The 15,568-nt window shown below is 41.7% G+C and overlaps 1 protein-coding gene across 2 annotated transcripts in view; it reads right to left on the bottom strand.

Moving 5' to 3' along the window:
• Positions 1-74: 74 nt before the first annotated feature.
• The window catches only part of SHTN1 (shootin 1), a 70,775-nt gene continuing 55,281 nt past the window's right edge, over positions 75-15,568 (bottom strand). Inside the window, exons 13-17 of one of the 2 annotated variants that reach the window (XM_037399692.1) lie at positions 15,180-15,289; positions 14,466-14,519; positions 11,506-11,626; positions 10,400-10,532; positions 75-2,009 (exon numbers count right to left, since the gene is read on the bottom strand). In XM_037399692.1, coding sequence (XP_037255589.1) covers positions 1,799-2,009; positions 10,400-10,532; positions 11,506-11,626; positions 14,466-14,519; positions 15,180-15,289 — 629 coding nt within the window. In that variant the 3' untranslated portion in view covers positions 75-1,798. Of the gene's footprint in view, positions 2,010-10,399; positions 10,584-11,505; positions 11,627-14,465; positions 14,520-15,179; positions 15,290-15,568 lie in introns of both variants that reach the window. The other variant, XM_037399691.1, reaches the window with a different exon arrangement.

Raw genomic sequence — 15,568 nt, forward strand, 5'->3', positions numbered from 1 at the left:
AAAGCTGTAATTGGCATCACTAAGAAGCTCGCTTCAGTCAGAGGCAGGGAGTAACAAGTCAATTTCACAAGGTCTGGGAAACTTGTCAGGAGTCTTTTTAATAAGCAACAGTGAAAAGAGAAATAAATAATTTATGTCCTAGGTAACAAACAGTTTGAAATGCTTCTTAAAAAACTTCTGGAGGTTGTATAATTTGAAAATTGGAACATACAATACAGCAGCAGTAATTTGAGGAAAAAGACATATATAAAATGTTGCATTTGAAATTCAGTGTAACAGCCACCTAAGTGAAAGATTCACCACCAGAACCACATGCCCCCCAGAAATGCAGATATCAATGAGACAAATTTCCTCCAGTGTAGGAATTATATGTAGTTCAGCAATTAGATCAAGCCCAAGACCTTCTTAGCAAACATGCAAAAAACACCAAAAAGATGTGAAACTACCACACTCGTTACTATCATTTTATTTTTAGGAAAAGCACCAGACAGTTGCATGCAGAGCCAAACCAACAAACTCAGAACATTCATCCTTCAACACTATCATTGTTTCAAATCATTAAATTAAAAATAATCCAAGTGCATTCAGGTACTTGACCACTCGATTTCAGGTACACCAATCTTTAGGTAAATCCCTGATTACATTTGTTCGTGCGTTATAAAAGAATGAGATACTGTGTTCAGTTTAAAAAGAGGCTACAGTGGAATGTGAATTGGCAGTGGAGCAAATCACTTACGTACCTATCTCACTGTCTTCGTAGGAAATAAGGGCTGAGGGAAACTGGGATTTGTGTTCGCAAATACAGACATCTAAAGTGTTACCTAACAGAGACATCAATGCCACCAGCGTGTACCCGGGTCAAAGCAAAGGCTTATTTGTTTGTGCTGCGAGCTTTCAGCTGGCAGTTCGCAAAACGTTGATTCCAAATAACCTGCAATCCCAGAATGACCGAGTCCCAGATGTAGTCCGTGCTCATGGGAGCCTGGAAGAAGTTGTTTTGGTTTTTTTCAGCAGTAAATGCAGGCTCCAGTTGCAGCAGTTCCAAACCTGGCTGCGTCATGGAAACAAAAACCAGGAGGTGAGTCCTCTGAAAAGCTTTTCATCCAAATGAGAGCACCAGTCTCGACCCACGAGCTACGGACTCTGGCTATCGTTAGACGACATGCTGCACTGCCTCTGCTTTTCAAGTCTTTGGGCTACCTGTCTGCTGGAGAACCTGCAGCAGACAGACGTGTTATGCTTGTGCTTTTAATTTCCTCCAGAAAGCGTGTGTGGAGACAGCAGTAAGGAGACCTAAAAGATCTGGCTTGAAGCAGATACCAAAATGTTTTTAAAGCAATGTGTCTAAAGACCGATTTTTTAATAATTAGTAATACCTCCCATACTAAAGCTGATGTGTGCGTTATCACCTTCACAGGGTCTAACCCAAACCTGCCCGATTCAAGAGGGGTGCGAGGGGCTGCTGGCAAGCTGCAGAGTGGACCTTTTAACAAGGCATTCTTCTCAGTGAAAGAGTAATTAAAAAAGCCTTTTCAAAAACAGTTTTTAAGTAAAGGCAACAGACACCATCTAAGAAAATAATAACTGTACCTGCTAAATTAAAATGGGAGGGGGGTTTTGAGTGATACATAGTTATTTAACACTTTAATGCATGTAACTGAACCGCATACAAAAGACCATTTCAATCTATATCATTGAAAACTGTTTGGAGTACAGACTGTAGCCCCTAGTGACACACCTAAGCAACGTACACGTCCAGACAATGATTCCCAAAAGTTACAGCCTTTCAGAATAACAATTAACAGTTAGAACTGTCTGTTTCTTTTATTTTCTCAGCGTTAGTTTCTTTATACAGTGGCTTGTTTTTTTCTTCCTTCATTTTGTTCTGATTCAGAGTGGTGTTGGGCATCTGATCCCCACTGGTGGAAACAGGATCTAAAACTACAACGGATTCTGTCTCTTTTTCATTGCTAGAAGCTTCTCTTCTAAATTCTGTATGACTAGTTGATCTAAAGGAAAAAAGAATAAATATATGAATATGGGTAACAGCTCACACATTTAAAAGAAGGAATATAAATATACAGAAAAGCATTTCTATTACTAGTGGCATGTATGATCAGGACAGGTCTCCTGAACCAGTAAGTAGATTTATAGATTTAACAGCCGTTACACACAGATAGTAGCGCACAAAATGCAACAGTCGCATTACCCCTCCTGAATCCCTTGTTAAGCTAGCCGTGGAAGACACTTAACAGGAAAAATGAACTCACAAAGCACTGAAAAAAATCCTTAGACTACAAAAGGATCAGTTTAAAGATAGTCTTTGAGAATTTGTTTTCTCTCTGCTCATCTCAGATCCGGAATTGGGTTCCCCCATGTCCAACAGAGCCGTTGCACTCAGAGAAAATGCTGCCAGTTCCTGCGGGCTGTAGGCTAACAGCCTGCAGCCTGGACAGAGAACGTGGCTGCTTCTCCACACCTCCACCCCAGAGCAGCTTGCATGGGGCTTCCACTGTGCCACACTCCTCCGTACAACCGGGAGGCAGAGGCAGCGTAACCAGATTTGCCGCTGTGGCTCGGCACCAACAGGCTGCTAGTGGTCTCACTGGGAGCAAGCACCAACGATTTCTGAGAATTCACCGACTGGATGCGCTGAAGTACAGAGGGCGTTAGACCCACGTTCTGTACTGCAGCAATGGGGTTACATCTTGATCGCTCACAGCGCAGGGATCCGCGCCGATAAACAGCCCTCTGCGTGGGGAGAGAGGAAGGAAAGGTCAGAGACACCGGGGTTATTTGTCGAGGCTGGCAACACGCTAGAAACGCTAAAAGCACTTCTCTATATTCAAAAGCTTTGTACTAGTGTTGAAAACGTGCAGGCAAATCCTTAGATTAGCTTGAACGCCCCAGCAGAGAACCAGGCAAAGACTGGGGAAGCGGGAGCGGCCAAGGCAGGGACGGGGCACTTCCCGTGCCGCCCTAACGCCGCTGCGTGGGCAGGGGCTTGGCCTCCCCCGCCGGCTCTCCTGGCCAGCCTGCTGGCCCCTCGCCGGGGGCACGCAACCAGCCGCGCTCGGAGAGGCACTGGGCCCATCTTCAGGCAGGGCCTCACACAGCAGCGTGGACGCGGGGCAGATGTCCACGCCGATACAGCTACAACCCCCACGCTGGGCAGGGGCAAAACCCCTTAGTGCAGGAAGGTCCTACGCAGCGGCAGGTGCGTGGATCCGCTCTCCCAGGCAGCCTAACTGTACCGCTGCTGAATGCAACTGCATTTGCTAGTCTGCAGCCTTTTTTTAATTCTTTTTCTTCTTTTTCTTCTTTTCCTTTTTTTAATTTTTCATGCTTACTCATAAGGAGCAGCCTTCCATCCTGCTACGATAACACCCTTGAAAGGAAAAAGTGGAATCAACTGGAGGCCCGAGAAAGAAATTCAGCTACTGGATCCATCTGCTATGAACCGCCCTTTATTGTGACAGTCTTTGTCCTGGAGAAAATGACAAAGAAAAAAGAGGTCACCCCACTCAACAATTAGAGCACGGGGCGGAGAATGTACTGGCTCCCACCTGATGGGGAGAGAGTAAATGTACAGGTTAAAAACGAATAAATAATCACAGAAACAACAGATGCTGCACTTTCCGTTTCAGAAAGAATTTACTCAGCTTGCTACTGAAGCACTGGATATAACAAATGGAATTCCATGTTCAAGCTTTAATTACAAGCATTGTCTCTAACATTAGAACTTTGGTATAAGTTAATTAATGCAGAAATTGGTGCTAATAGATACAGTTTCAGACTCATTTGATTATCATCAGAAGCTAGTGATTTCATAAGGAAAATAATGCTTATTTTATGCAAAAGTTGCCAATCATTCCAGAAAACACAAGGTGGGGTATTTTAAATGTTACAGCAAATTAAACTTTATAAAGCAGTGTAACCAGAAGAGGGTTATTTTTAAAAGTGCTACCTCTGAAAAGCTGATTGCCCAACTCTATAAAAATGGTCAAAGCCGTAAATGCCAAGTTCATTTTTATTTCACTTTGGAGGTAACTATCTTTCAAATCCCAACAGCTGGACTATTTAATACAATCTGGTGAATCAAAGTATAATTCTTCACTGGGCTCACAGTGGGGAGTCTGCATTAGTGTATGGCAGCATTCCAACAACTGATGCACAGCCAAACACTCTGAAGTCTGTTTCATTTATAACAAAAATGGATAAAACGGCAATCATATTTACCACCTTTAAAGGACAGAAAAATAAAAGATGTCGATATAAAGTAGTTTAATGGAGAAAACCAGTGATTAAATCAGCGTTTCGAGCATAAAAATAAGAATTACTATTCCGACTTCACTGTACTCGCATTCCCTTCTTCAAATGCTTTACGCTGTTGCAGCACCAGCCTGACAGTGCTGCTGTTACAGATGCAGTATTGTTAAAAATTATTAACCCTATTTATCAGGTGTTCAGAGCTCATTTTCAACAGTTTGTCAGGAGCGGACTGCAGGCATAATGAAGTTTCAGTGCAAGAATGAACACAACATCGGTGCTCCCTTTCAGAAAACTTTTTTTTTTTACTGCTACAAATACAGCTGGGAAAAGCAATTAGTACAGATATAGTTAGCCACAGATTTGAACAGTTACGAATTTATCCAGCCAAGGTATTTGCATTTAGTTCTATGCAAAGCTCTTCCCTCATTAAGATTGTTAATGTTGTTATCAGTATTCTTGTTATTTGCCCAACTATATATTTAAGCCAGAAACTGAGAACCTAGTTCTATTGTACTCATTCATACATAATTCTTTATAAGTCTGCATATATTTTTATGACTAAACACATAAAATCTGTGCTGTGAAATCCAGATTTAGATGACAAATGCATTTTAGATTAATTGTACGGGATATGCCAAGTCCCATGCAGTATTGAGGACTGCTTGTGATACAAGAGTATCAAAAGCAATATATTCTATTTAGATAGTTAAAGAAGCTACCAAAGATTTAAACATAAAGGCTTACACCTGACGGGCTGTCTGTGAACTAGTACTGCTGTGCCCTTTGTAAATAATTTACAGTAGGAGCATAAAAAGAAACTAAGGATTGGATGGTCAACTGAGACTTGGATTTTTCTTTGTTTCTTCTGGTTAATATTATAACCTTGGTATTACTTAACCTCACTCGGTGCTCTATTCAGGAAATCACTGTAATATGTTTCCATTTAGAAACCAGAATTTTATGTAAATATCATGGAAAATTTTATTGGATGAAGTCCCATCCAATTTTCTAAAAAGCAGAAGGCTAAAGGAAACCATTCAAGGAAAACGCTGTAGGAAAATCTGTGGGTTTTACAGCATATTTAGAAACTACTAGCAAAAATCTATCCCAACAAAGACTGGTTTTGCAAGTACATGGTATAAGCATGGGAGAATCCATGTAGATCCTCTGCCTGGAATCTGAGATAGTATGAATGAAGTAATTTCTGATACAAAAGCCAACGCTAACATGGCATCAAATTAGTATACTTTGTCCTTCAGTGAGCTCCTTAATCTAGGATGCTGAAATAGCTGTCATCTGCCTTCAAAGCAAAATTGCTTTCAAAACCAAAATAAAACTCAGCTGGTGCTATTCCTTACTCCCCGAAAGGTAAGATCTGAAGCATTAAGCTAATTTGACAGTTGCTCACTACCAGCTGCTTCTTCCTAACAGTTAAAAACCATGCCTGCATGCCAGTTACAGCTTGCTATTCGCCGATCTACCGCCCACCCCGACCCCAGCATTCTCGTTTTCCTATAAGATACCCGTAACCGAGGACAAACATCACTCGTGCAATAAAGCTCAGACTCCAATCTCTGTGTCCTTTCCAAACTACCATGCTAGGAGGGTTTGCCAAACAACAGCAGCTCCGCTGTCCTGCCTCTGACCTGGACTAACCAGCCCACGGTGCCAGGCTGTACAGGACAGGGTCCCAGCTCAGCAGAGCACCACCATGGTCTGTCTGCTGCGTGCCAGACCACAAGAGGTGAGTCAATTTTATCCTCCGTCAAAAACTTTTCTTGAGAATAACTGCAGATGTGTTTATTAAACACCTCAGAATTCTTAAAAAGGCAGGGGAATTCAACAGACAGGGCCAAAGGCTAATGCTGAACAATAGTAAAAAATACACCAATTCCAAGCCTTGAAAGTCTTCAATGAACAAAAAAATCCCAGCACGCTACAGGATTTGTCAACAGGAAATTAGAGGGAATACAAAGAGTGACACTAGTGAATTAGTCGGTTGTTTTCCTCCTCTGATAGTACCAGTTCTATCTATAACACCAGACATCTGTGAAGTGCAAGAAACCTTCTCCGTTTCAGGAATGCCGCTGCTACACCTGGCTAAGTAGAAAGGTCACCAACATAGCAGCAAGCAGAACAGAACTGCAGATAATCTCTAGTACGGAATTTGTTCCCATTCTTAGGCACTGTTTTGAAAATGCTCAGAAAGATTAGCAAATTCATTTAAACGAAGAATCTTGAAGAGCTTCCACCTGCACTGAGGGAGCACAAAAGAAGTACACTAAGAAAAATGTATGACAGTAGCTTTTAAAATACTTAAAATTGAGGAGACCTCAAACTTCCAGGACATCCCATTGTTTTCTTCATTTGTTGTTCAAACTGAATTGCCCATGTTCAAGCTGCACTGGAAAACCTTTGCAGTTCTGTCTAGCTGAGGCTGAGCTACTTCCCGCAGAGCTGGTAGATGATTCAGGGGTACTAAGATTACAGCCAGGGGAAGGAGGACAAATCCTTTAATTGTATAAAATCATCAGATTAAGACTAACCCTCTCTGTGGTTCACTCTGTCAGCGGAGAACTCTGCTGCCCAGAAACAAAATGTTTACAAAGTGCTGGAAAAAAAACACCAAAAAACCCAGGGGCAGAGCCAGACACACCTTCTCCTTCTGTGTCTACACACTGCAGGGAGTCACGGGAACTCGCTTTGCTCCCAAGGTAACTAAATTGTCACCCATTCTCTTCTGAGCAATTGTCACAGAATTACAGTCATGCTGGGTTAAACATTTGGGAAGAGATTTGCAGAGGAAGTTACCTGAATACTGAGGTAAGGCCTCAATTTCTCTATAGGACACACATGATTGATGTCTTCCCCCTCAGCACCACCTGAGCAAAATTTCGCATTCAAACATTCCAAATCATCCTCTTAATGGCTTCAGACCCTTCTTCTAACAATCTCCTATACTGAAGGAACACCTCACCTAGTGGTTCAAAACCCACATTTTTCCTCTGAATTCATTTCTCTGAGCTGTCATCACTTAGTTTGATTACAGGAAAACTTCAGAACCAACCTGTAATTGCTGATGATGTTACAGCCCTTTTCCACAATCCCTCCTTCGGCCACTCACCTGAGTGGCCCAGCAGATTCAGCTGGTGGCCAGTGCTTTGGTAACACTGGCCACAGGAGTAACCATATCACCTGCGGAGTCCTACTACAACCAAAGCCTTTGAAACTCCTGACCCTTTGCATATTTCGGTTAGATTGCCACTGACTTGGGGGCAGGGAGGATCTGGGATTTTACTCAGTAGGCTGACTTCCATCTACGTATTGTTTACAGATACATTTTCAAGACTGGGTCTTTTTCAAAGGCATGACCTTCTTTCTCCGCAAAAACAGGTGTGCTCAACTGTTACTCAGTGTGAATAAAGAACGATGAATAGGGCTGTTCGCATTTAAATGTCTGTAAGTATTACTCCTCCTTCGGATTACAAGCCTCAGTAAATGGATGGCACAGCAAAGAGAAATATCTCATGCACAACTATTCCCAAGGTTTTCTATAGGCAGCTCTACATTAAAATCCACGTGAAGAAAAAAAGAATAAATGCTGCACTGCCAGAGACACCTGGTAATGATGAGACATGCAGTCCTCTACCGTGCTCGAAAAGGCTTGCTTGGCTGCTGCAAACAGGGCACACCTTTGTCCGATTTCAAGGAATTGTGAATGATGAGACAGCTGCATCCTTTTGCCTCAGGTATGAATAATAAGCCGAGCCACAATAAATCTTTTTCATGCCTTTGGCATTTAGGGTATCTGCCCAAAGCAGCGTGCTGCTTGTTTAGTTAACACGGGCTACCTTCGAAAATAGTGTGGTGCAACATCAGCAGATGTGTAAAGGGAAACAGCCTGTGCTTCAGATCAGTGCCCTCACAACACACATTTCAGGGGGGGCGTTCATTGAACTAGCTCTTGGGTGGCTCCTGGGCCAGCCAGTAAAGGCTGGATCACATCTTCTGGTTCAGTTTCACTCATCCAACGAATCCCTAGTTTATGCACTAAGACCACTCCAGGATACGAAGCAAAGCATAGCAAATGGGGACAATAGGGAGATTTGCTTCAGAAGCGCTCTGTTGATCCAAACAAAACTGTTAGTATAGATGTACCCAGGGAAGCCCAGAAAACTGCCTAATTACAGAGCCAAGTAGTCAGATGTGATAGCCAAATGAACTTCCTTCTGATGTCTGCTTTGAATGAGCCTTCTTTCAAAACAACACACACCTAGGAGCGCGGAGGCTGCCTCTACTAACCTTTGCTGCAAACAGTACCCAGGAGGAAAAAGAAAACTAATTGCACTTCAACACGGTATGAAACGTCTAGGTTACTCCTGCTCCTCCCTGCCAGCCCAGCAGTGGAAGTCTGACAGCCCCAGCATCTTCTCGCTTGCTGGAACACCAGCCTCAAAGATGAGCCTAATACGCAGGTTACACCAGTGACGCGGTGCAAAGCAGCCCTGCAGCACTAAGGAATCTGGCCCACTACATTTGTTTTAATGCTTTAAACAGATAAATTAAAGCGAAATGTGTCTTTCAGGATGTCACTGAATAGGCAAGCTGAGAAATAAATTGCGCTTCACATATGCTTTTATAACACATAACAACTGTGACTGTCAACACAAGATCCTTTTCACTGTCAATTCACCACGCGTTCTGCGAGACCTTGGGGCCTGCAATTATTTCATTTCCTTTCTTGTAAATGCAATTTCCACTTAGTTTGGTGGAATAAAGGTAGACAAAAGGTGGTAGGAGTTGCTGTATTTTCTGATAAAGGTTATCTGTTCAAAATTGTAGAAATCCACAAATTACAAACAGTATTTTTCAGGAAAAACCTCACCTTTCCGTCAGGGTAGCAGTTCAAGAAAATGTAATGGCATTATTCATGTCAAATTAACTGTTGAACAAATCTTCATCTTTCTGATTAAATTAAAATGAAGATCATCTTTCTTCTAGGGATACTTAAATTAAATAAAAGGGGAAAACACATATGATTGTAAAAGACATCCTGCTTTTAAAACTCGGTGCGACTTAAATACTGTAGAGCACAAAAGGAAATTGGGCTCTTTATCCATTCAAAAATAAATTATAAAAGTACCTGCAAGAGAGTGAAGTAACTATCAATTCATAAAAATAGATACGAACTGAATTTCCAGCTCATTTGTCATTACTTACTCCTTTGAACCAAGCAATGGATACTTGCTAGAATTGGTACTGGTGATATTTTTTAACTGACAGAGCCGGAAATCAGAGGTTTAATTAGCCATGATTACAATATTCTGCTGATCTGATTTGTCTCAACTATTTCCTTTTCTTGAAGTGACAAACTGACAAACAACCTGGCAAGGGAACTGAAGCAAGTGCACAGCCTAATTTCAAAAGGAGCTTGGTATTGTTGTAAAACAAACCAATCCTCCAGGGGATCTGTCTGAAATAAATATTTCTGAAGCAGGTTTAACTCTTTGATGCTTAACTGGCACCTTGGGTCTTCAATCTGTTGCGACAAAAGATCCTTCTGCCCATATGTGCAAATGCGGCACTAACTATATTTTTTGTAGCTTTTGAAGACTCTTAATCTCGCGATTTCAAGGTAATTCAGAATTTTTACCAACAAACGTTTAAGAGGAATAGGACTTGTTTTGGTCCAACAGAAACTACCCTGAGCACCTGCATACAGACCAATATGACCTACATGACAGTATGTTTTAAAATATTGTGCTAGAATTACCCTATTTTTTACATCAAGAGTTAACTATACAACTATCATCCCTCTTCTCTTCAGGATGTGGAAAGACCCCTCAACTTTGCCATTCCTCAGACTCTTGAGGTCTCTTTTGGCAAAGATGATGAACTTTTTTTTGAAGAACGTTCACAGATTTTACAGGAAATGGGCTTTATTACAGAGAATTCAATTTCTACTTCCACATGAGGCTATAAATTATTTGAAGAGTCAGTGAGTGGTAAACAGCTGCAGACTGTACCTTTATCCTGTTAACCAAAACTGGTATTAAATCACTTTCAAAATGCACCAGCTAAACAGATCTGGTACTAAAATGTATCTAGAAATCCATATTCTACTTACTGTAATGTATGCTTGGAGCCCGTGACGCCCTTAAGCTCATTAGAGATGGGACCCGAGTCAGGTACTTTGGGACTGAATTCTGTCTCCAGGTCTTTCTTGTTCAGCGCTGTTTGTGCGGCACTGGCTCCCGAACCTAGCACAGGCAGAGATTTTGATTCTGATGTGGCCAAGATTCCAGTGGGACCTAAAATCCAAAGAAAGTTTAATGCTTCTGTCGTCTAGATTGACCAGTCTAGAAAACAACACATAAGCATAGCAGAATTCAAGCTAACTAAGGAATCAAAATGGAATTTTAACTAAAAGCCTCCAGTGCATGGAGGCTAGCAAAATGCAGCATTTGCAGCTTCTGCTCTCCCTGCCAAGATTAACCCTTTCTTGTACCCCAGGCAGGGCTTGCTATGTTGACACCGTCATGCACGGAATCCCCCAGCCTCGTGGGATGGCGAGTCCTGCTGCCCATGCAGCGCGTCCACGCCACAACTTGCCAGTGCTCTCCCAGCCCAAAGTACAGCTGGAGCGAGAACCAGCCCACTGACAAAAAAGCCTGTTCTCATACTCCTGAGTGAACTACCCAGCTACAGAGTCCAAGCTAAATCCATACAGTGACATTAAAACCAGCCACATCTGCATCAACTATCACATGGCCTTACACTTGCACAGACTGTTTCTAACTAGGCAGAACATCAACAGTTCCTTACAGATGATGATAATAAAGCACATTTTAAGAACTGCAGACCTTTGCTCTGCAGAAGAGGCTAATTCAAAATATTACTCCTAAATCCTCATTTCTCTGGTTACCATTACTTTAAGGAGTATTTTCTCAGTAGGCTCAGACTATTAACTGCAATAACAATGTCTGAGCTCCAGGCAGGACAGAGGAACCTCTGTGTATATGGCTGTGTGCGCAGAAAATCCCGACAGAGGCATCTCTTGGAGAAAATGGGGATGAAAAGTGACAGGTGCGACAGGGAAGTGAATCACTGTAGAAGTAAGCAGGGCTCTCCATAATGGCTGAAATGGCAATGGTCTGGAAGAGAAAGTAAAGCTTCAAGAGTCACTTAATGCAAGAGAGAGGAAGAGGACTACAAAGGAGTCCAGCCACTTACTGCCACTGTCCTGGTCAGTGGTCACTTTCCGGCGTCGCAGAACTCGTTCCAGCTCTGTTTCACTGCTGTCTGTTTCAAGGGACTTCAAGCTTCGGGAACTAGTGGATTTATTCAGCGTTTCCTACAGCAAGAAATAGGCATGAGAAGCTCTCTGAGGACATAGTATGCCTTGCCAAACATCCCATATGCACAACATGATAACCTTTTAAACCGCAGTTCTAGACCAGTGTGTGAAGCTCTTCCATTAGTACAACAGTGAGCATCTGGGGGCTGGCTCACCACTCCTCCCCTTACTTGGATTTCCTGGTGTAGGGATTAACCATACTTAGCTACACATTACGGTTCTGATATCGGGCTTAAGGGTGATGCTCTGGATCACCAATGAACAAATTCTGCTGTTTGCAGGGAACTGCCAACTTCCTCCATCTTAACGTTTAAAGGATCTTAATAAACTGCTAGAGCATTACCATGCCCATTATCAGCAGAAAGCCAACGACTCATATTTTACTGCTGCATATGTTCTGTGCTGGTCCTGTGTTGCTCCATCCTGGTGTGTACACCTATCTGTAGAAGTCAATAGGTACTAGCAGCAACTGCAGCACATTATTATATTCTGTAATCTAGCTGATCTGCCATAACCCTGACCCTATATCCACATACTTCATGGCTTCTCTTACATACAGAGTTTGATCTCAAGCTTTTTAAACACACAAAATAGAAATGCATGCTACTCGTGCCTTATGCCAAAACCAGTATTTTGTAGCAGCGAAGCTGCAAGTCCAGCAGCGCTTCTCTTAAGGTGTGAGAGGAAAGGCTTTAATCAAAGCCTGAAACCTCACAGACTTGCCCACAGGAATTTTAACACGCACATAGTGCACACTGCATGCATTTCCCAACTGACAAAAGTCAGTTACTGGATCAGCACCCACTTGATTGTAAAATTTCCCTAAAATGTTTACAATGCAACTGAAAACTTGGGACCTATATGGTATTTCATTCTCCCTCTGAGTCTTGCCATCTTTAGGGATGCCCAGGAACCCTGTTCATTCAGCCTTCCACAAATGTCAGACTCACACAGCATTTTTCCAAAGTATAAATAACATACTCTTAACATCTTTTTTTGACAAGCACATATATTCTGAGCAGAAATAGCAAATGACAAAAGGAAATGGCATCACAAGTTGCAAAACCTGTGCTACTTTCAGGTTCCCAGCAAAGTAACTAATTCTTCACCACCACCCAAAAATTAAAGTATTTTCTTTGGCAAATATTTGAAATTTAACTGGGCAGGTACATTATTAATTAGTAGTATGCTCCAGATCTGCACAAATGTACACAACAGAGTCACTCAAGTCTGCAATTTACAGAACATAAATGTGTTTTGTTTGTAACAATTATATGGAGGTCTACATGAAATGCATAATTAGCATAGTAACAACAAATGTTTACTCCATCACATCCCACCCCCGTGTTTGTTGTCTGACTGTGCATAATGACTGGTCTCAAGAATAGATTGGAATTGGATTTTACACAGTTTGTCTTACGCCGCAAATATCCTAAAGGGCTCCAAAGCAACAAGCTAGATACAGCAGTACAGTGACTGTAGGCTTCTCTCTGCTCCCTCTGAAGTACATAATCAAGTCTCCCCTGATGTCAGTGATACAGTGTCAAAGAAATTAAACAGCTATTAGAAAACGAAAGGGCCTTCAGCAGGATTGTTCAGTCCAGCCCTCACTGGTCCAAACAGCACGCCATATGAAATATTCCTATAATTACAGAGTTTCGTTTAAAACATAATCTCCACGTTGCATTTTATTTCTTTTCTATTTACCTCAACATTTAGTTATGTGTCCCTCTAATTACAGCTTAGCATTAAGGTCTGGTGGCCCTGTAGATGATTTCTTCCCTTCTTCCCCTGCTTTCGTGTGACTGGAGAACAGTAAGTTTAACACACTGTTGGTGCCGCACTCATGGTTTTAAATGGCAGCACAGGCTGTGGCTACGCTCCTTGCTGCACCACCCAACACAGCACTGAAGTTATTTTTCATAAGGTCTGTTTAGGTGCTACAATGGATGAGTAGAATGATTAGCCTTACCTTCTGTAGAGTGAATGTGAAGTATTTTGCTTCGGTTCAGGCAGAATTTCACCTTACAAAGGCAAAATTTCACCTGATGTCCCAAAGTCACGCTTCAACTTTAAAAGCTTCAGGGTCACAGAAGTCAGGGAGCAAGCAAGAACTACAGCTCCTTCTGAATGTTTGATACAATTTTAGCACTTGTGCAAAAGAAGCAACCAGTTAAATAAGCAATGCAATGTATGAGCAAAGGATGGAATTGGAACAAACTTAGCACATTGCTCTGAGCAGGACCAAATACACACCTGATGTTTTTATTTAGCGATCAATGGGTATGTGGACAGCTATTCAGAATTATTTTTTTCTACTTATAAAGGCAGAAAGACTAGAGAGCTCTTGCTCTATTTAGGCTACGTCTATGTTAACAAGAAATTCGGTGCCTCAGGAGAGAGCAGGAGTTCAGAGCAGTTGATGAGGAGAACCCTATGTCTACTATATGCGCTGTCTGGGGGCTTCACTTTGGACTAGATATATTCAGCTGCCTCTCACTCCCTAAGCATTCCCACTGTGAGTACTTGGATAGTTTCCAAAAGATCTATGGCAGGTGTGGACCATAACCTCCCCTCTAGTGGCAGGAACATACAAATCTGGGAGCAGAGTTAACAGGCTAGTTTTCTCCAAAATAAATTCTGTTCGCAAGACCAAAACCAATCTTTCAGTCTGACCAAAGTAAAAAGTGGAATCAAGGGATTCACTCCAAAACTGCTCTAAAGCTTCAAACCAAAACACTAATGCAGAAGTTTCAAATACTCGTCTATTTTACACAGAAGGCCCTGTCAGCTCAATGAGAAGAATAAATGAAATATAAACCACAAGTTTTCTTACCAGAATCCCTTTTAATTCTTTCATTGCACTTTCAGAGGGCTTTGGTGTTTCTGGCTGTAAAAACACATGCATGTTAAAAAACACATGAAATGGACCATGACAGACTTTGTACTTGAAGACAGATGTCGCACGAGGGTCCGCCACACAGGCGTACAGTTGTGTGCCGTTCCTCTGCTCTCTCCTCTCCTGGGCACATGGCTAACGTCCAATCTATAGTCTTACACAGATGAGTGGAAGAGTCTGAGCTCTTAAGACTGTGAATCACAGCCTACACACATAAAGAAAAGTCATGCTTTTGTGAAGACTGTAAGCAATATTTTATAGTAGCCACATTCAGGTATTAGTGCTAAGTGTTGCATAAAAGGAAGAAATACTGCTAAATACCATCTACTTCTTTATCACCCCCTTCGGTTCAGGCAGAATCCTGTTTTCTCTCTGTGCTTTTTGTTTCTCAGTAGCTGTTTGTTTACAAGATGTTTGCTTTCAGTTCCTTTCTCTGTCAAAGAAACTGGGCTTCTATTTACTTACTGTTGGCTTCGCTTCCTTTTCTGTTCTTCAGGCATATGCTGCTCTAATTTATTTTATTCAAAATCAAGCAAAGCAAATGAGGTGAGATAAATGTATTCTTTTGAATGTTTCACAGAAACTCTGATTTATTTTCAGTGTAAATTAGTGTACTTGGCTAATATCATTGCTCTGCTATTTATTCCAAACCTTTGTTTTAGGCCTGCTTGACTGGTTGACTGGTCTCAGATGAACTCCCTTTTTAATTCTGTCCATCATTTCTTCAACAGCTTGTCTCTTCAGATCCGTAACTTCTTCACCTGTTCCGAAAATCAAAAAGCATATCATGTTCCAGATATAAATACAGAGAAATAGTACAAAGAAAAAACCACGTTAAACAGATAGCCTACTAATCAGCTTGCTTGCCATAAACAGTTACCATAATCATAAATTAGTTTTAATGATGAAACAGTATTTACGTATACAATGTACTTAGCTATACTCCATGCCTGCATGTGTGGGCATACTGCTCAGGTACTACCCAAATCCATGCTTTTCCTCAGTTTTATTGAAAATGGCAATGATAACCATAAATATAT

The sequence above is a fragment of the Falco rusticolus genome, chromosome 9, assembly GCF_015220075.1.
Source record: "Falco rusticolus isolate bFalRus1 chromosome 9, bFalRus1.pri, whole genome shotgun sequence".
Taxonomy (NCBI): Eukaryota; Metazoa; Chordata; class Aves; order Falconiformes; family Falconidae; genus Falco; species Falco rusticolus.